The sequence below is a fragment of the Chaetodon auriga genome, chromosome 17 (assembly GCF_051107435.1).
Source record: "Chaetodon auriga isolate fChaAug3 chromosome 17, fChaAug3.hap1, whole genome shotgun sequence".
NCBI lineage: Eukaryota > Metazoa > Chordata > Actinopteri > Chaetodontiformes > Chaetodontidae > Chaetodon > Chaetodon auriga.
In genome coordinates this window covers 4,963,282-4,984,422 of record NC_135090.1, presented here as the reverse complement: position 1 = coordinate 4,984,422, position 21,141 = coordinate 4,963,282, and the positions used below count along the sequence as shown (strand labels likewise).

At 40.3% G+C, this 21,141-nt stretch overlaps 1 protein-coding gene across 2 annotated transcripts; it reads left to right on the top strand.

The window, feature by feature from the left end:
* The first annotated feature begins 607 nt into the window (after window positions 1-607).
* On the top strand, window positions 608-19,382 carry oprd1a (opioid receptor, delta 1a). 2 transcript variants are annotated; one of them, XM_076755032.1, is made up of 3 exons: window positions 608-1,111; window positions 13,863-14,218; window positions 14,977-19,382. In XM_076755032.1, exons 1-3 carry the CDS (start codon window positions 861-863, stop codon window positions 15,504-15,506), a joined length of 1,137 nt encoding a protein of 378 aa, XP_076611147.1. In that variant the 5' UTR covers window positions 608-860; the 3' UTR covers window positions 15,507-19,382. The 2 variants fall into 2 exon arrangements, with proteins under 2 accessions (XP_076611147.1, XP_076611148.1); XM_076755033.1 differs by lacking the exon at window positions 608-1,111 and adding an exon at window positions 1,777-1,833.
* Window positions 19,383-21,141: the final 1,759 nt, after the last annotated feature.

The window sequence follows — 21,141 nt, the reverse complement described above, 5'->3', positions numbered from 1 at the left end:
GCCATTGAAAACTTCATTTGCTGATTTGTGTATTTTGTGAGGAGGGACAACTGATTTGGGCTGCCAGTCAAAACATTGTGAAACCCATTTGTCTCTGTCACGCACAGTCCTAAATTACTTCAAAGGGAACTCAATTGATTTTGGACTTATTTGCTGGCAGCTGGGTTGATTATTTTCACAGCTTGTGAGCAAATAAATCAATTTAACTTGTATGTGTACAGTTCTTGTGTCTTGTGTCGGCTGCCTTAGAGGACCAGTGTGTGGGATTTAGTGGCATCTAGTGGTGAGGTTGCAGATGATAACCAACCAATACCCCTCATCTCATGATTGAAAACATAGTGCAAAGCATTGGCTACTTTTTTCTGCCCTAAATTCTTATGATTGGGTATGAGTTGTTTGATTTGATCTTTCAAAATTAACCATTTCTTTGCCTCAGCTCTCAGTTTTAAACATAAACATCACAAATCACAAAGATCAAATGAGGACTGTCTGACTGTAGCGTCAGGTATAGCGCACCCATCGCCTAACTATTCCCTTTCGACGCGCGTAATGCGCAGCCTTGACGTCGACGCACGGATATAAGAGCGCGCCTCTGCTATGAGGCGCTGTGTACACACAGCCTGAGCGCACTGACACAGCTGACTGCAGCCAAGGGGCCACCTTCTCCTCTTCTATCTGTCCTCAACTCTTTCCCGCAGAAGCTCTCTGCATCCACTCATTTTTTTGGAAACTCTTTGACTCTGTTCACTTCTTTTTGTTATTCTTAGGCGGAGCCGGTTTCCTCTTCCACACAATTAAGTTCCATCACATAACTGTGAGCAAGTTTTCAGCACCACGGGCAGAGTGAACAGCGCCGCAGCATGGAGCCGTACACGGTCCCAGGAGCCCAGCTCTCCCTGTCCGACCTCTACTCCGTCATCCCCTTCAATGTCACCTTCCCGGACGAGGATCGTGGCTTGATGGGCGACAGGCTGCAGAACTACACCGAGCAGCAGGGTCCGGTGCGGAGCGCCGCGGGTGTGATCATAGCCATCTCCATCACGGCTCTCTACTCCGTCATTTGCGTGGTGGGACTTCTGGGCAACATCCTCGTCATGTACGGGGTCGTCAGGTAAACACTGCTGTTGTGCTTTTTTTAATCACGGTCACTTACTGAGACTGTCACTTGCTTTAAGTGACCATGGATAAGAGCGACACAGCCCAAATCGTATGTTGAATTCACCAACATGCACTCACTGTAGTGTTACTGTTTTAATGATGATCTCACAAATTTAACACATCTTGTTGCATTTTGATACAAACTCTAAATCCTAATTTGGTTTTAGCTTGCATTTGGCTTTTACTATCCCCCTCTTTTCCACTCTCAAAACAACTGATTCAATTTAATACAAAGGTTTGATTGCATGAAAAATGGGATTCCTTTACTCAGTAATTACAGAGGAACTTAGTGGTTTTGTGCAGAAAGGTAAGAATTAATCAACTGATCCACAATAGACTTGACATCAATATTTGTGCTAGATTTCTCAAGTAGCTCAGTATGGCCCCATTAAAAACCGTCAAGTCGTCTCTATGGGTGTGAGTTGAGAAGAGGCAGCTATGTGCTTGTTTGCATTCCTGCCTGCATTGATGTTTTGTTCCAAAGAGTGTTGAGGCCAGTGGAACCTCTTGTCTCAGACAGTTTCTTAACTGCGTCTCCGTCTGACCGGTCTGCACCTCAGGCAGAGAGCACTGCTCAAACAGAGTCCCCATTAGCTCACACAGATCTGTGGACCATCAGCCACGCACTCCACTGTCCACTGGGTTTGAGAGGAAATCCTCCAGTTAAATATCCAGGTTTGCCTTTGGTCTTATTGGCATATAAACAGGGATGATAAAGCCATATTTAATTCAAGCTTTATAGTCAGTAGTTTTAAATATTTATATGTTACACACTGAGATATTTTAAAGCTAAAAGACCTGGCTTTATCTTTTACAGCTTATATCTCTTGCAGCAGCTCTGCTTGTCCTCACTCATCATATTGATTACCTTCTAATCTCTGTATGTGTTCCCCCAACATCACCTGAAGCATTAATTACTCCAGCTGTGTCGGTGCATTAAACAAGCAGGCATAATTCATTTAAAATGCCCCATTTTCAGCAGAGGATAACACAGCCAGGTGGAGGCAAAGTGTTTGAGGCCAGTGGTTATTCTTCAGCCCGCAAACAAGACATGACAGGCTAAATGTGCACAGTAAGATACTCTTAAAGGGGACCTAAATGTTTGTTGGTATCATCTTAATGTATATACAGTGAAAGAGAGAAGCAGGAGGACTGACCAAAGAAAACAAACAATGGTTAAATATTGGAAAAGCCTTAAGCAAGCCATTTTCTGCAAGGGGCAATCTTTGGATATTGAACAAGGAAAAATGCATAAATATTCATAACCCTGCCCATTATTTCCATTCAAGAGTGGAAGTGAGAATTATGGGCAAAACAAGGCACGTAAGGCAAAACAGAACGATGGAGTGAGGGAGGAAAGAGGGGGGGAAACAGGAGATGGATGAGAGCTTGGAAAAAAGCAGTGAATCAAATTGTGCACAGCGATTCGCCTGCCATTTGTGTTTGTGTGAGTGAGAGGAATCATCACTGATGCCAGACTCCCCTAGAGACGCTGGCAGAGGGAAGCTGAGCACATTAACCAGCCCCGTCAGAATATATAATCTCCTGTGGAACATCTGCAAACTCTGCAGGGAGCGAACTCAGAGAAGACACACAAACTTAGACACCGATGTGATGCAATAATAATAAAAGAAACATGAGGTAACCACTGACCTCCATGTGGGGAGTCATTTATCCTCCTTTAGTTTTTAAAACGGTCAGATGCATACTATAGATTTACTAGCCTAACAATTTTATTCTATACTGCCATCATGGTGGCACTAAATGATGACTTTGAGGCAAAGAGACAACCACACAAGCGTAAAGTTTTAACTTGTAAAATTTTAGTCTTGGTTGCTTTGGTGACCCCTGTGGTTACAGGTGGTAACAGCAAGTGTGTTTTAATCATTCAGGTCCCAGAGTTTGACAAAACTTTTAACTCAAGATCAGTCTATCCTCTATTGGTCTCACAGAGGGGAGATTCAGGTGTTGCAGCAGAACAAGGACTGTAATAAGTAATAAGTTAATTAATACTACTAATAAATAATTAGAAGTATATTGAATAAAAATAAGAATAGGTTAGATAGAAGCTACAGTATACAAAAGCAATTAGAGTTTCACTCACTAAACAGACAATGTCCCCTTACTATCTTTTTTCCAGAGCTTTTAATAACACCACATGGTCTTCCTCAGCAGACAGACCTGTGATAATTGTTATTATATTCACAAAGCTCCACATATAGGCCACTGAGTTATCTGCATCGTAACCGAGCAGACACCATGTGCTGAGGAAGGCTGGGACATGAAAACCCTGGCACCCTTAGGACCCTTAGTGTGAAAAAAAATGCATTATGTTTAAAATCTTTGTTCATCCATATTTTCCTTTGGTCCTGCCAAAGTTCCCAAAACAGCACTGGAACAACAAATCCTGTCAGCCATGAAGGAGCTCTGGCTACGCAGGTTTGCATTACAGTCCTGTTTCTTGCTCAAAATGACACATCAACCACTGGGGGCAACGAGCAGGTTACTCTGTTAGAAACACAGCCAGAGCGACTCGTTTATCAGTTTACAGCACGAAACGCACAAACTGTGGGCTGAGAAGATTCACTGCATCACACTGTTGCAAAAAGAAGACTAACCAAGAGGGCCAACAATGTATGAGCATAATGATAATTATTTATTGTACTTCATAAATGGTCATTTTTCAAGGAAAATGTGTCTTTGTTTCAGCTTCTAAATCGAAAGTTATTCGAAGATGCCACCTCGTGGTTTGGAACATTTTTATCCACATTCTTATAAACCATCAATTCAATCAATGAAACAAGAACATAATCAGCAGAATTATGAGATCGTGAATTGTTAGTTGCGGCCCGAGTTTGGTAGAATGATGTTCCTTAAGATTATAACTCGTGACTAGTGTAACATTTTTACTATCAACTATGTTTGCAATGAATCATGTCTAAAATGTCAGACACAGTGGAACATCATCGAGATATTTAATTTAGAATGATATTAAAAGAGAAAAGCAACAACAAATATTGACATTTGAGAAGCTGGAACCAGAGAAATGGTTTTCTTGATAAATAAATTAGTGGATTGCCAAAATGTCATTTGATCTTGACTAATCATTTCAACAATAATTAAAATTTTGACTGAAGGAACCCAAAGTCCATCTTTGATTTATTCTCTCTTCTTCCTTTTTTTTTTTTTTCGCCTGATGCATCAGGCTGCTTATAAATTTGGCAAAAGTCATACATTTTACATACTTCCCTCCACTGAGTTTTCCACATAGAGACACTCAAATGCACACAAAGCCCATTTACAGAAGAGTCTGCATGGATGCTCACATCAGTGTGAATTGGGCATTGGGCTGCTTTGAGAGTGTGATTGCTGATGGAGAGGCTGAAACTGACACCTCTGGGGATGGACCATGCAGGATAGGTCAGAAGCACGAGCTCTCCTCTCTTCTGTCTCGGCATCTCTTGCTGCTGCCACACCTGTTAGATAAGAAATGGCTCAGTGCCCCTGCAATTTATTATCAAGTGGCCTCCGTTTGAAATCAGTTTGATGTGCACCAAGCCGAAGGCTGGATTACTTTGTGTGAAAGTGGATCCTTAACTGAGCTGCTTCTCATGCATTATTGTTCCAGTTCGACTAAGAGAGCAGATCTTGGACAGCATTTTTGTACTGTGCATTTATATTCTAGTGTGTTTTGGTAGATGCAAAAGAGTCACTACAGCTTCAGGAAGATCATTTTTTTCTTAAATGGGTGTGGAAATTTGGCTGATAATGTCAAAGCCTGTTGCCAGGAGCAGTGTGTGTTTGCGTGCCTGTGTGGATGTGTATGACTCAGGTTGCGGGGATATAAATCTGTTTACGCAGTAACACTGTGGGGACTCACCTCTCTTTTGGGGACAAAAAGCGAGTCCCCACAACATAAATCATGAAATTTCAGGGTGAAGACTTAAGAGTTATGGTTAGGGAAGCCTCAAGGAAACCAATGTAAGTCTATGTAAATCCCTAAAAGTGATGGAAACATGACTGTGTGTGTGTGTGTGTGTGTGTGTGTGTGTGTGTGTGTGTGTGTGAGTCTATTAATTCCCTGGCTGAGTCAACATGGCCAATGTGTCTCACTGTTTGTTATCCATCTCACCACCAGTGTTCGTGTGGCCTTCGGTGCTAGAAACACCGCAGAGTCGAGCTTGACTTGTGTATCAGCAAATAAAGGATTTACGTGTGTGGATGTAGCCACTCACTCGGCCATTTAACCGCAACTAGCATAGAGATAAAGGATTAGGACTGATTTAAATACAAATGCTAATTCTCAGTGGCTGAATGTGGATCTGTGTGGAACTTGAAACTGAGAAAAGGCAGTAAAAGATTATCAGAATGATTCAATGAAGAATAATAGCCATTATTTATTGAAATGATTAAAATGTACCATATTAAGATCTATCTTATCTATCTTATATTTAGCCTACAATCACTTGATATAATGAATTTGCACTACTATTGTTTTTAATTATTAGACTTATTTGTTGACATTTATCTTTTGCTCATTTTATTTTTCAGCTTCTTGGCTGTCCTGTTTTTTGGTCCTGACACACATTTCATCATTTTTCTATTCCCTAGCATTTTCCTAATGCTTATGGTAATGAGATGGGATTGTTCACATATGTCAGAGCAGCAAGTAGTACAGGGCTGGCACGCATGTGTCTGTGTGTCTGTGTGGAACATCAGTAGAGAAAATGAGAGGACTGTGGCTACCCAGTTTAAATGAAAACACACTGAGCATTAGCTTTTTCAGTTAGCTACCCAGCTGAAGCTGGCTATTGTGTACCAGTGTAATATATATGTATCTAGCATTTTAGCTGACAGGCTAACACTAACAATGTTACTGAACTACTAAACTGAAGTTCCTACATTTCTTCCAAACCATCCACGAAGCTCTGATACTGCTGGTAACTCTCTTGCTCAGGTTACTTTGTTGAACTGTATGTCTGTTTGCTAACTTTGTTGGTTACTGTTACAAGTAAGGTTGCCAACTGTCTCATATTAGTGGGGACTTCCCATATATTGGGCTAATTTGGTTGGTCCCATACAGGACCTCTCTTGTCCCATATAGTGACTGTGTACTCTATACTTACCAGTAGAACACACACTTACATATCTTCAATCTGATACAACAGCAGTAGCAATGACATTAAAAAAAAAAAAAAATGTAGTCTGCTGATCACCTGGCCAGGTGAGATCACCTGTCATCCTATCACAGGGCCCCTAAGTGCTTTTGGACATGCTTCACTTTTTGATGATGTAAACCTCTGTAAGTGGCTGCACTGTGTTCTGCTCTCACCCTTGAGCGAAGAGCAAATTTCTTATAATCTGCAGACGGCTTTAAGATCAGCGCTGTTTTGTTTCATGACTTCGATGTTGAGAACCACTTTGAAGAGGAGGCACTTGGGAAGAAAGAAAGCTGAGATGATTATAATGACTGTTTTAGACTGCGGGATATTTTGGATGATCTGTCCCCAAGCGAAGGGGAGCCAGTGTATTTCACAGTTGCCTCAAACAAGGGAAAGAGAAAAACATTTATTCCTTTTTAGAGAGTCTAGTGTCTGATGTGTAGTGCAAGCTACTTGATGTTTATGACAGTGATGAAACTGCAAATGGCATTCATCAAGCTGTGATGAACTGTCTGGAAAAGCATGAAGTGGATATTGCACTCGTCACAGCCGGTGCAGCAGATAATACCAGTGTCAGCTTTGGGAAGCAGCACTGTTTACCAGTTATTGAGCCGTAGCAGCAGTCTCATTCTGAAAGCTTAGTGCTCAGCTCACATAGCTCATTACACCTGCAAGCACGCCTGCGGTTAGCTGTCAATGGATATGGAGTCAACTGTTTTATATCTACAGTCACATCTCACTATGTGCTTCCTGAACAGAGGAGCTACGTGCATTTTTTGCCTTCGCTGACGTTGGGTTAGTGATTTGAAATTCTGTGTTTGCACACCACGGCTGTTTCTTCATCCAGCTGTCCATCGTCTCCTGCAAAGACCTGCCCTGTGGCACTGAAGAGGATTTTGGAGGATGGAGAAAAAAAGTGGAAGTGGTGAGATTTATCTGTGCTTTTTCCTCACCATGAGGGGTGTTTTGGACAAGCTCATAAAAAAGCTGCAGGACACAAAGCTCTGCATCATAGATGTTTACAGGGAAGTTCAAAACTTCAAAATTAAGATACTTAAGCAGAAATTTGGACAGCTTTTTTGTATACCTGTCCAAGCAGCAATGGGACAAGTGGTTTGATTTTTCACCACAAAATGTAATGGTGAAACTGAAGCCAATCAGCTTCCATGAGGAGCCCTCCTTTGCTGCCCTGGAGCAGGTGGAGGATGGCCTCAAAATAACAGAGACAGTCATTATGCACCAACTCTATGAAGAGTTTGGTGCTAGCTGGGAAGTATAGACAGTTGGACAGGATATCACAAAATCCACTGGTAAGAAGTGGGTCGCAATTTTCCAAAATATCATGTTCAAGATTGTCTCATTGTCTGCAGTGTGAGAGGCTCAAATGCTTTGTAGAGGGGATTCTATCTCCGATGATCATTAACAGACTGAAGAGCAGATCAAAGACAAACTTCAAATATCTGAACTGTAACTGTAAGGACCTCTCTCTGGCTGTGCAAAAGGACAAAAGACAACTTGAATCATTCAAGAGCAGCAAAAAAAAGATATTTAATAAAAAAGTGGACTTGGTGAGTCATGGCCCTCTTTTCCTCTTTTGCATGTGAAATGAGAGTTTGTTGCTTTGTATGTTGATTTTTGCTGCTGATGATGAAGTTTTAGAAAAGCTGTAGACTAAATACATACTGTTTGCCTTTGGAGTTGAATGACAATATGAATACAGAGTCTCTCTTCTGTGAGTCTCTGCATACAGAAGCTCCTTTAAATTCATCACCTGTAGGATTAACAAGACGGTGATGACTTATGTTTTCAGGTTATCTGTGTCTCCATATATCCACCACTTTTTGTCCCTTATGTAGCAGTGGCCTCCCTAGTTACGAGATGTTACAGATGTTACAGCACTATACAATGCATGAATATATATACAGTATCTGTTGCTTTTGTTTACATTCCCCTGGATGCAGAATGATCACTTCCTGGATGTATAAATGTGTCTATAGGCTAACTGTCTTTCCTGAATATTAGGGTTGACTATTATTCTGTTATGTTATTGAAAAAGAATCATTCATCATTCAATTCCAAACAACAGCTATTATAATAATAATATCATTAAAAGCCATGTGAAGAGAAATTATATTTCTGAGCATTAAACAAATGAAATTTAACATTTAAACTTTAATTGGCTCTTGTTATTGCAAATGCCAAATGCAATGGCTAGAAATTTAACATTTAGACTCTAATTAAGTCTCATCTGGTTATTGATCACAAACAGCAGCCAATCAAAAATGCAAGACATGAAGAATTTTAATTAGCTGTTCCAATAGAAAACAAGCAACGTACCAAGGGAAAGTCTAAGGCTACTGAAAAAAAAAATATATATATATATATATATATATATATATATATATAGGCTGTCCTATATTATTGAGAAACTCTACTGTAAAAGGTTATCAGATGAACCAAAATATGACTGAATACATCAAGAGATAATATAGTTAGTTTCATGATTGCAATGTTAATGTATGAAGACATACAACATTAAACATTAGATTTTTACTAACCTCCAGTCAGTTAATAAAATAAATAAAACTGTCTTTCATTGATTCTTTTTTTAAACTCCTTAGTTTTCCTTTTTTTTTTAGGATGTCATTAACTCACTTTTATCCATTTAACACGACATATTCCGTTTTCCTCAGGTCACTGATGGTTAGTATTTGCCGCAGTCAGTGGAGGCTGTACATGTGCATTCTAGCATGTGCAGCTTTGAGACTATTTTCTTCTCTTGTGGCACCTTGTGTGAGGAGAAAGGGATTGGATAGCCATGGCAGCCTTGTAGCAGGGGGTCCACGCTGTAAGGAAGCAAAAAAAAAGGAAGTGGGTGATTAAAACATCACAGAGTGTGACTGTGCCAAAGAAAAACATGTTTCAATGTAACGTGAAAAAGGCATCACATTTAGATTTCTTGGCACATATATGCTTCTCCGAGCCTGCACAAAGAAAGATGGGTGTTTAAGAGCATTCCCCTCTAAATTATATGATGAACAACTAACTAAAACATAACCTCATGACCAGTGATGTGATGCTATTAATGCACTGACTCGTGCATTAATAGCATAAAATAGCTACCCGGCCACCACTTCTGCCTACTTTATGGCACACTATGAGTTCTTTGATAGCCTCATAATGTAATCAAGCTCTTTTGTGCCAGTGTGGATGTGATGTAATATCTCGGGGCCAAGAAAGCTACACCAGCCAATCTCAATTCTCGTTTGTTTTATGATTTACCATACTTGTGTGTACAAGCAGACCCTACAGTGAAGGATACAGACTTACATCATTTTTAACCCCTATTCCAATATTTCATTTCAAATCTCCACGGGGTCATAATATACCAGGCGAGCGTTGCATCTAAGATAAACCCAGCACTTGTTTACTGAAAGGAGGGAGAAAGTGAAGGTTTTGCCGCCAAGTGGGATACACTGTGTGCAGGCCTGTCTTGGATGAGACAGAGCGGAAAGCAATTTCTATGGAATCACGGTTCAATTATGAAAGTGACGATAAGAATAATCCTCTCCCCATGTCAAAAGGCAGGCTTTGGGCTCTGAACCAAAGGCTCTGAACAGATTGAGATGCAGAAGTAAACAGACAGCTCTTTTTGTCAACTGTGTGAGTCTATAATAGAGTTTTTGGAGTCTCATATAATGACTGTGATGGAAAAATGGTGATTTTCCTTTTCCTATCAATGACTGATGCTATTTTACCTCAATGTCTATGTGGTGGTTTTTATGTGTTTTCCAAGAGTTCAAAGCATTCCATTAATATTGTGCTTGTTTCATAGACGGCCCTTACGTAACTATCAAGAGCTCACTGCTGTCTTTTTCTGTAAGACGAACTTAATATAGACATCGGATTAGGAAGATCAAACATACAAGGGGATGTTCAAAACCAGCCATCTGCTGCTGACTTCAATGAGTTCACTGTTTCCTTTTGTCTAGATTGAAAGATGAAAAAAATAAGGCTCAATTCATTTTATAGAGTCATTGCCCTATGGAGGTGTGTTGCAAATTCACATTGAATGGACACACCTTTGATCTACAAGATGAAGAGATAGCATTAAAAAAAAAAGCTGTAACTATTGACAGTAAATATGACTTGAGCCCAAATTGGATGGGATTAACATTACAGGTAAAGCATGAGATGAAATATTCACAGTGCCCTCTGGTAATTTTACTCAGATTTCCAGACAGCACTTTAAATTAGTCAGGAAATTACAGGGTGTGCTTTGTAATTGACACAGACCTTCAGCACAACAAAGCCAACAGAGGAAGCCAAAAGCCTCTTGGCTGGTGCTCAGACCACTGAAGGGTTCGCATCCTTTTAAAGATGCCAATTTGCCAAAATGTAAGCAAATATTGGCAGAAAAAAAATCATTCTCTAAGCACAGAGTAACAGTAACTTCGCTACCTGAACTTTTCATGAGTTTTACAGGGTCTTGCCCTCCTTTCTGTTTTCTGTCTTCATATTGGTTCACAGATAGCCTTTATGTTGGTGTTAGCATGTTTGCCTCCATCAGATTTGCAACACCATCTTTTAACTACTGCATTTTCAACCAAAAGTCAAATTTCACAAAAAAGCTTACTGAAAAGAGGACACTGCAGGTAGCATGAAAAATCAACCCACCTCCCCCAGAGAAATAAATGTCTGAATGGGGCTTTAATTTCATTTAAGTGTCGCAGTAAGTCATGTCATTGATCCAGCATGCTCAATAGCACCTCGCTGTTACTGGCTTCCCTGAATACAATGCAGCCGTTAATTATGTACGTAATTACACCTTCTCTTTTCTTTCTATGACATCAACAGACCTATTCCCCCCCATGGTTAAATACTATTTAGAAATGTTATTTCTATTTTATCTCAGGTTCATTTTATAAATTTGAACCAGATTTCCCCCCATCTGCACAGAGGAGACACAGACAGTAGTCAGGAGACAGATGTTGGAGCTGACCGTTAATAATGGAACCACTGATGGGACTCTTCGACAGCAGTCATTGTAATTCTACTTTCTGATTCAGATGAAAGCTTATGTTCACATCAGACTGATTTATTATATGAGACAAAATCTCACAGAGTTCAGTCCCTAATATATCATCAATGGACCAACTCCCAAAAGGGTTTGATACACATCATCAATTCAACTCTTGATGACCTTATTTCCAGCTTAGGTATAAATCTTATCTGTGAGTTCAACAGCTCACAAACTCTTGTCAGGGAACTCGAAGGAGCTGGAAGGAAGACTCAATCACACAAGCATGGCATGAGCTTAGTGTTGGTTTCCCAGAAAGACATCACATTCATGGACCCCAGGAAGAGCAATCCAATAAATTATTAGCATCACAGCCTTACAGACTCACACCAGAAAGTGGCAGAGATAGCTTGTTATGACATTTAAAGCTTGTTCGTGACGCTAACTTGCTTCGTAACTCCATTATTAACTAGCATTAGTCAGCTGATTGGTTGCTTTCACTATGTTTATAATCATTGGCTTATTCACAAGCTGTGCAGCTTGCAAAATCCAATCATATTCATGCAAGTGTACAGTTAGGACATTATCCCCTGACACTATCACTGTTATTCACACTCATGCCAGTGCAGGTTCATGAATTCACCAGTACTGTCTAGTTCAGTGTCAAACTCCTGCCTCTTTCTATTGATCAGCCCTCAGTGTTATCCTGCTTGGGGAGTTTGACTGTCATGGCTGGATCAGATATTTGCTACTTAAGACATGACACTAATTTTATACCAAGCCATCAAACCGTGCAGGTTTCATTTATTGTGTGCAAGAAATAAGCCTTTAATTAGTTCCACCAATAAGACATGGTGATTGACTCAAAAGTAAAGTAAAAGTCCCCTGTAAGCTGACTAAGTCCAATAAAGACTACAGAAGAAAAAAAAAAAACAGATAGCAAAAGAAAATCTTAGATTATTGTATACAGAAATAATGCTTAAAAAGGATCCCTGATTCCAAAAAGTGTGTGAAACACTGTGTAAAATAAAAACAGAATGCAATCATTTCAGAGCATGTTTACTGACAACAGTTTTACAAAGTGTTCCTGGGCTCATGTAGTAATATCCTTTATATAATCATGTGTTCACAAAATGCTGAACCTCGCTCCATCCTTGCTTGAGAATGGCCGAGTCTTTCCAGGATGCCTCTTTCATACCCAATCATGATACTATCACCTGTTACCAATCAACCTGTTTACCTGTGGAATGTTCCAAACAGGTGTTTTTGGAGCATTCCACAACTCCCCCAGTCTTTAGTCGCTGCTGTCCAACTTGAAACATGTTGCTGCATCAAATTCAGAGTAAGCCGATATTTACAAAAATCAATGAAGTTGATGAGGTCAAACATTAAATGTACTGTCTTTGTACTGTTTTCAATTGAGAATATGTCAAAATGAAAAGCAAATTATCACATTCTGTTTTATTAAAGTTTTACACAGCATCCCCCAAAAATGAAATATCTTGCTGAAAATATGAAGCCCCCTCCCATTACTGCAACCACCAAGACCCCTAGGTTGTTGTTTATATTGCCTGTGTGACATTGCAGAAGAAAAAATCCATTCACACATCCATTGACTCACCGCGCTTGGTTGTATTCTAATGGAACAGAACAACAAAGATTACACACACCAATATAAATGATGTTCCTCATTTTTCTTCTCTGTGTTATCTACCATTTTTGTTCATTCAGCCAATTCTTTATCATTCAAAACTACAAAAGAGGAGTCTGTTCACTGCCATATAGTATCAACTTAATGTATTCATGCAGCATTGTGACTATTACGCAGTATATCTTAAAATTCGGGCAGTCTGCTACGCATGTAAGTTGGATTGTTTCTGGATGCAGTGATTTAAAAATTCTGCAATCTCCTAGAAAACTAGATGAGATATGATTTATATACCATATGAATACATCTTGCTAGGCTGCTGACAAGAGAAGCCTTTTTGAAAATAAGCCCTATATCGCAGAGGAGGATCCTGACCCAATAAACCAATGTCGTAGCAAATGAAACAACTTCCGTGCTCATGGCCATTACTTTTTCATATACGTGACATAAATATCTTCATCTCACATACAGAGGCGCTCACAGTCCCATGCTAACAGCAATGTCCAACACATACAATATATATGAACCTCAATTCAATACCAGTAATATTTCTTTTTACAACTCTCTGGTGCTTTTTGTGCAAGTATGCTATTTGATCAGAGGCCAACAAGCCAACTGTGGCCATTATCTCAAATCACTCATTTAGAAAAAATAACTAAGCTGTAAAGAATGAGCATTAGACAGTCACAGCTCTACCCTGCAAATCTATAGCATGAAGGAATTAAGTCTTCATCCAAGCCATAAAAAAATGCACCACAGTGAAAATCACTTTCAAATCCCCATATCCCATAACAGAGACTTTCATACCCAGCTGCTCTCATTACGGCTGCTGCTTATTGGCAACACTTTCTCTCTGTTCTGTGATCACAACCAGATACACCAAGATGAAGACAGCCACAAACATTTACATCTTCAACTTGGCACTTGCCGATGCCTTGGCTACCAGCACGCTGCCCTTCCAGAGCGCCAAATACCTCATGAACACCTGGCCTTTTGGGGAAGTCCTGTGCAAGCTCATTATTGCCATAGACTACTACAACATGTTCACAAGCATCTTCACCCTCACCATGATGAGTGTGGACCGCTACATCGCCGTGTGCCACCCTGTGAGGGCGCTGGAGTTCCGGACGCCGGTCAAGGCTAAGTTGATCAACGTGCTCATCTGGGTTGTGTCCTCTGCGATTGGGGTACCTATTATGATCATGGCTGTGACCAAAGTCTCAGACAATGGTGAGAAAGTGTTTTCTTCTACTGTTTTATCTTTCATTATCAATTCAAGTCTTCATGCTTAGAAGCAGTATTAGCTGTCTTCCAGAACTGGATGAGCCATAAAGATTCAACTCTGCATCTTTGCTAAAGTGCTAAAGAACAGACACAATTCACAGTTCCTCCGTCTTCAACATTTCTTGATCAGCTTAATTAGCATTTATTAGGCCAAGTTTCCTGTCCTTAAGGCCTTCATCAGAGCTTACATGTCACACAAAGGGAAAGCAAGAAAAATGGTTATTATGAATCTTGTCCCTAGTCCCATTTTGGACTCAGAGTGAGTGGAAAAGCCTTTGAAACATTAGGCCACTGGACCCTCCAATCCAACCTGAGGATAATACTTTATTTTTCATTAGTAGTTCAGGGTACTGTACCACTTTTTAATTCACCCAGAAATATAAAATCTTCCAGATGTCTGTTGTACATCTACATACGTTTTAAGGCATTTTGATTGCTTAGTCTAGATTACTTCAACTCAACTCACAGCTCACGTCACAACTTTGAAAAGGCAAAATATCTGTACATGCATAGAATATATTCTTGATAGTTTTTAATTTGCACATCAGCAACAACAGTAGTATTTTGGGGTTGAAGTATGTTGTGAGTACAGATGTTTTTCTGTAGCTTTGGCCTTTTAAAACCACAAATCAGTATCATAATAGGAACATAACCATAACCATACATTAACAAATTCTTTCTAATTCTACCTGCACTCTTTTCAGGTAAAACCATGTGCATGCTGAAGTTCCCTGACCCTGACTGGTACTGGGACACAGTGACAAAGATCTGCGTCTTCATCTTTGCGTTTGTGGTTCCTGTGATGGTCATCACCATATGTTACGGCCTGATGATCCTGCGTCTGAGAAGTGTTCGTCTGCTCTCAGGCTCCAAGGAGAAAGACCGCAACATGCGCCGCATCACTCGCATGGTCCTGGTGGTGGTGGCAGCCTTCATCATCTGCTGGACCCCCATCCACATCTTCATCATTGTGAAAACCATGGTGGAGATTGACAGCAGGAACCCTTTTGTGATAGCCAGCTGGCACCTGTGCATCGCCTTGGGCTACACCAACAGCAGCCTGAACCCTGTCCTCTACGCATTTTTGGATGAAAATTTTAAGCGGTGCTTCAGGGATTTCTGCCTTCCCTGCCGGACCCACGTAGAGCAGAACACTCTCACCAGAGGCCGCAACACCACCAGGGAGCCGGTATCCATCTGCGCTCCAACAGAAGCGGGGAAGAAGCCAGCATGACTAGGCATGGACTGGGTCCCCCACAGCTCTCGCTCGAGGAGGATCCAGCAAGATTTGCAATCAGAGGTCACCCAGATCTCCACAACAGAGTTCTAAGAGATTTTTAGGAGAAAATCAAAGAACTGAGTCATATCACTTATTCTCTTCAATTTGGCTGACATACTAGACATTCAAAGGCAGAGCTAAAGATAAAGGGAAATTCACTCTCTGTCTTCTCACAACAAAGTGGAAATATGATGCATTACAAAGGCCATGACCGTAGATGGATGATAGCCCATAGAGCGTATCCAAATGTTAAAGCAAGATTACGAAACAGAAATTCCCTGTCTTATCATTTTTCTGACCAAAGGACCAGAGTACAAGAGTACAGGACTTTTGAATGATGCAAAAAGCACAAAGAAACACCTACAGGTTCTTCTCTTGTCAAGCACCGACCACATCATTAAGTTACCATTCGTCAGAGTGCACTGGAACAAAATCAACTGACTGTCAGGGTGAAGATGTGCTACAAACGACAGAAGCGTGAATCAATAAGCTTTTCAATTCAAGCTTTGTCATTCCTTATAAGGAACACTTTTCCTGTGCATTCAAAGCTATAAATGAGATTTTGGTGATTATTTTGAAGGAGAAAAACCAACATCAGAGAAAGCCTTTTCATCTGTGTCTTTAACATTAACACAAAACATATGAGCCTTACAGAGCAGACCCACACAAATGATACCCAGCTGGATGATGAACTACGGCATAGTTTCTTGCACAAGATGGTCGACCACCCTCTACATGGAGAAGAAAGGAAATCTTGTTTGAAAATATCCATCATAAAGTCATAATCAAGCTTAGTTTGTGGACAGAAACTAAACAGAAGCTTGAGCTTCTGTTGACTTTTTTCTGATGGCCTACTTGACTTTCATGGGTGGATTCAAGCCCGCATTGAGACTCTGAGCAGAGTCACTAAGGAAACATGCCACTGAGGAAGTCAAGGAAAACCCTGAAGTTTAGACGGAGAGCAGTGGAACCGTGTAGAAAGATATGTCTGTCTTGATGTCTACAAACAAACTGCTTCAAGGAGATTATCGATCTGCATTATAAATGAGCAGAAAGCCTGCAATCTGTCACACTGAATATCTATAGCACACTGAAGACATACTGAATGGCATAAACCAGAGTAGTAATTTATTCTGGGTCATTTATTTACTCCAACATTGACATCAGTCAATTGGGAGACATCAGTCAGTGGATGCCATTAAGTTAATGACCATATCAACTTTGCATACCAGATGAGTCATGTCAAAGGTAATAATGCAGACTTTATGGGAATATTTTTTGTCATGTGGCGATATCTTGAAGGCTAAATATGAGTTGACAAGCAAACGTTAAAATATGCGATAGATTTGATTAATGTTGAAATGTTGAATTAGCATTATGACACATATGGTAAAAGTGAGACAGTTAATGAATATAAATCAAAGAAGATGAGGGTCTAAGGCAAGAAGATGCCGTATGTTGCGCAGATTGCAAAGCCCCTTGAGACTAATTTGTGATTTTGGGTTATACTTATACAAATAGAATTGACTTGAAAAACAAAAGGGAGAAAAAAGTCAATGAATGTGACTTTGTAGATAATAAAAAGCTTTCGCATTTTAAGAAATTTGGATTCAGCCACAGGTGAAATGACTTTGGTGTGCCCGTAATTCTGTACGCTTTGTTTACACTTTTAGGATTGTAATATGTCACAACAATGCTTTTGACTCATGTGGCTCAAATGAAAAAAAAAAAAAAAAAAAAAAAATCCAGTGCTTAAATGCTCTGTTTACAGATTCAGCAGATACTGAGGACTCTGTGTGCAAACAATGACAGTGGTGATTTAAAGTGTATTGTATATACCTGCTCTCTGCTTAGCTTCTGTCAAGTGCTGCATCTGTCAGGAGTGCAGGATGTCTCTCAGCTACCATTGCTTTTGCAAATTCAAGCTATATAAGGGCAGAATGACAGAAGTGTATAGAGTTAGTTTTCCTAAAAAGAATGACAAGGGTGTATTATATTTTGACAAATAAACAAATGCTTATTACTTCAAATAAATTGATTTTAGAATTTCGAAAATATTAAAGAAACCAAGCACATTCAGATTCAGAGTTGAGGTATGTGGGTGTGTGTGTGTGCATGATTTTCATTTTATTAACACATGAATCCTTGTGTTGCTTTTCATCACACTGTATAAGCAGAATTAATCTCATTGGCAATACTTCGTCATTCTATCAGATTCAAATGGTTTCAATTGTTGGTTAACATGCTGTCGTTGTAATTTTCTCTGCATGGTGGAGTCTAATCGAAACAATCAGTAATACTTCACACCCTCATTGAACAAAGTGACAATGACAAAGTATCAGAGGCAGAGGTATCCAAGTGTAACTGATCAATGCTGATCATCCAGTGTTGCCTAACGGCACCAGAGGCTTCAATCTTTACAAACAAGCAGTCTGGTACACACCTCAGGGTATTTTACTACTAAACCCACCCTCCTCGAGCCCCACGGGCCCCTGTGACCTCTGACCTTCACTCTCATTTACTATGGAATAACCATGGGGATGAAGTCTCCTTATAACTATCATAATTAGGAAAAGTTAATTAAGTTCTTACTGACCTGCAAAATGACAGCTTCTTTCATTTGTTTTCCAACAAGATCCGCTTTTATATCCCCTAGCATCTGGGGTATGGTTCTTTAAATGCTTATGTTGGTCACTCACAGTCCTTGGTTAAGATTTGCAGCTCTTTCTGACAGAACCTATTAGTATGCTAACGATTAGCTATCATGCTGAAGAGAAAGTGGTTTTTTTTTAAAAGCTCCAGGAGGCTTACTCCTTCCTTCATAAATACTCTTCATCAAAAATGCTGCGTTCATGGCTTCCATGGTATTGAATGGTGCATAGACGTGCAAAGTGCCGAAGTGACTGACCTTCATCCTGATGAAAACACTGTGGTGCGAGCATATGCGCATACATGAGCGAATGTGTTGGACACTTATGGGTGAGGGTTTGAATATATGGTCACTCAGTTTATAGGCTACTTCTTTTTTTTTTCTTTTTTTTTTTTTTTTTTACATAACCCAAGTTGTGTTTTGAAATGTAATGGGTAGTCACGGATTTTGTTTTTAATGACATTTTTGTCAGTTAATATTTTCAGATTTTAACGACCAATGTGATTTCTGGGAGTATCAAACCATGGCATTTCACTGTATGGCAGTTATTCATTCAGTCCTGGTTTGTTGTGTTCCATCCATTAACTGTAGCTTCTTTGGTACAAGCATACCGTGTGAAACACTTTATAAGGTGTCTGGGATATACTACAAGGAGGTGGGAGGGAACAGTGAGAGAACCTGGTGTGTGTGGTGAGCCAGCAGAGAACATACGCACACAGAATATATGCTAAACAGAGTTTCTGTCTGTTGTCAGTCTGTTTGTGCAGATTTCATTTTTACTGATTGCTCCTTTAATCCCCTTCCCTCATTGCACTCCTGTATTCTTCTTTTTGTACCTTAGTAATTTACCTTACATTGTTGTTGTTAACTATTTTGTCATTTCTCTATTTGATACAAAACATACGTAAGACTGAAAATGGAACACTGAAAAGCCTGTATGAATATAAATAACTGTACATTTGTGTAAGATGCTAATTTGTTGTGTAACCCATGACAGCAGTACAGTATTTAAGGCAATTGTGCTGATCTCGATACTAATCTAGCTATTTTGCAGCGTTATTACGTTTTAGCTTCTTCTGGTGTATTTGTTGTATAAAACATTTCTAATGCAACAGCTGTTTCTAGCTTTACTTAAACTGTTGGCAAACATAAAGAAAATAAAATGAAGCTGAGAGAAAACTGCATGATGTCCTTTTCTGAAAGGCCTCTGTTTTGGTTTCCTGGAAACACTGGGTAATGGGATAGCGTCGTATTTTCTTGAAGATTACTGTGCACATAATGGAATAATCCATCTTGCATGACCATGATTCAATTAGAAAAGTGGAGAGTGCTTCAAATCCGTCCATCATGACATTGGACTGCAAAGTGTGTTACCACTCGTGCTTAGATAAACACACAAGAGATGCCCAAGGCCGCTCTGAGTGCTAGAGGGTGCTATCCACCGCAATCAGAAAATTAAACATCCACTTCTGCATTTCCTCTGCAACTTCAGACCAGCATCTTTCAGTCACCATGGAGACCGACAGCACCATCTCCACCGAGTGCTCCAGTGAAGGAGCTGATGAGTTTCTGTTTAATCATGGGTTTTCTTCACTGGCAGCCACTTATCAATTACCCAAATTGCTCTATCCACAACAAGAGAAGAGAATTCCTCCCTGGTGATTAACCAAGGGCTGGCCACTTTAACAACTGGGGGGAAGGCTCATACCCCTGATGTGATGTTCCCAATAGCTCCATATATGTATCGGTGATGTTTTGGTCAGGTATCCACTTCCGGTTCCTCCTCTGTGTTTTTGCTCTCAGTCTGTGTCTTAACACTTGGTCTTTTAGCCTTTTAACTTAGTTCTAAGAGTTGGATTTTTAGCCTTTCTTTTTAGCCTTTCAGAGGTCATCCTGAGCATAGTCCGGCAGATGTTGAAGGACCTCAGTCCCAACTTTGGCCCTTCCTGTAGAGAGTGTCAGTGTTCTTTGCCCAGTCCAGTTTATTGTCAATATGTACCCCTAGGTACTTGTAATCCTCCACAATGTCCACACTGATGGTTCTGCTCACACCATGTGACAAAGTTGTCCACAGCAGTCCTGTGCTCATCCTCATCACCCTTACTGATACATCCAACTATCGCAGAGTCATCAGAAAACTTCTGAAGATGGCAGGTCTCTGTGCAATAGTTGAAGTCCATGGTGTAGAGGGTGAAGAGGAAGGGAGATAAGATAGCCCCCTGCGGGGTCCCAGTGTTGTTGACCACTCTGTCTGACACACAGTGTTGTAGGCACACGTACTGTGGTCTGCCAGTCAGGTAGTCCACAATCTAGGACACTAGGGGGGTGTCCACCTGCACTGCTGTCAGCTTGTTGCCCAGTAGAGCTGGAGGAATGATGTTAAATGCACTGGAGAAGTCAAAAAACATAACCCTCTGTCACAGTTAAGCAGGTAGATGATGGTGTCCTCAACTGCAAGTCGGGGCTGATAGGCCCGAATGTGTGGTATCTAACACAGGTCTGCCTCAAGCTGCTGGATTGTGAACTTCACCAAAACAAACAAAGAGCAGGACTGAGCTGCGGTCATTGCTCTAAATTCAGATATATTTGGATTTTGGCTGACAAACTGTCGATGTGTCAGTTCTGAACAGGTATTTTTCTACCTCTCATTTTGTTTTTGTGTTTCTGGTTTTTGAAAGACAAAAAGACACCACGCTCCAAACACTTGAGATACTGAGCATCGCTCTTCTTAGAGCCTCGTGCACACCACATCACCATGTAGAGAGATGCTTGACAGGCCTGCCAGTGCCTAGTTTAGTGAAGAGTTAGTTGAATGCTGAACTGGGTGAGTGCTTTTTCTCTTTTGAAGTATCTTCAGGGGAGCCAGATACTGTAATAGTGAGACAGCACACATCAACAGGCCATTTAGTTCAAATAATGAGCATGTATGGAGAACAGGCT

Excerpts from the sequence above, each read along its gene's own strand:
- oprd1a (XM_076755032.1), top strand. The coding sequence starts at position 861 with ATGGAGCCGTACACGGTCCCAGGAGCCCAGCTCTCCCTGTCCGACCTC. Across the intron at positions 1,112-13,862 it reads GTCATGTACGGGGTCGTCAG|ATACACCAAGATGAAGACAG; the intron begins GTAAACACTGCT and ends GATCACAACCAG. Across the intron at positions 14,219-14,976 it reads GACCAAAGTCTCAGACAATG|GTAAAACCATGTGCATGCTG; the intron begins GTGAGAAAGTGT and ends CACTCTTTTCAG.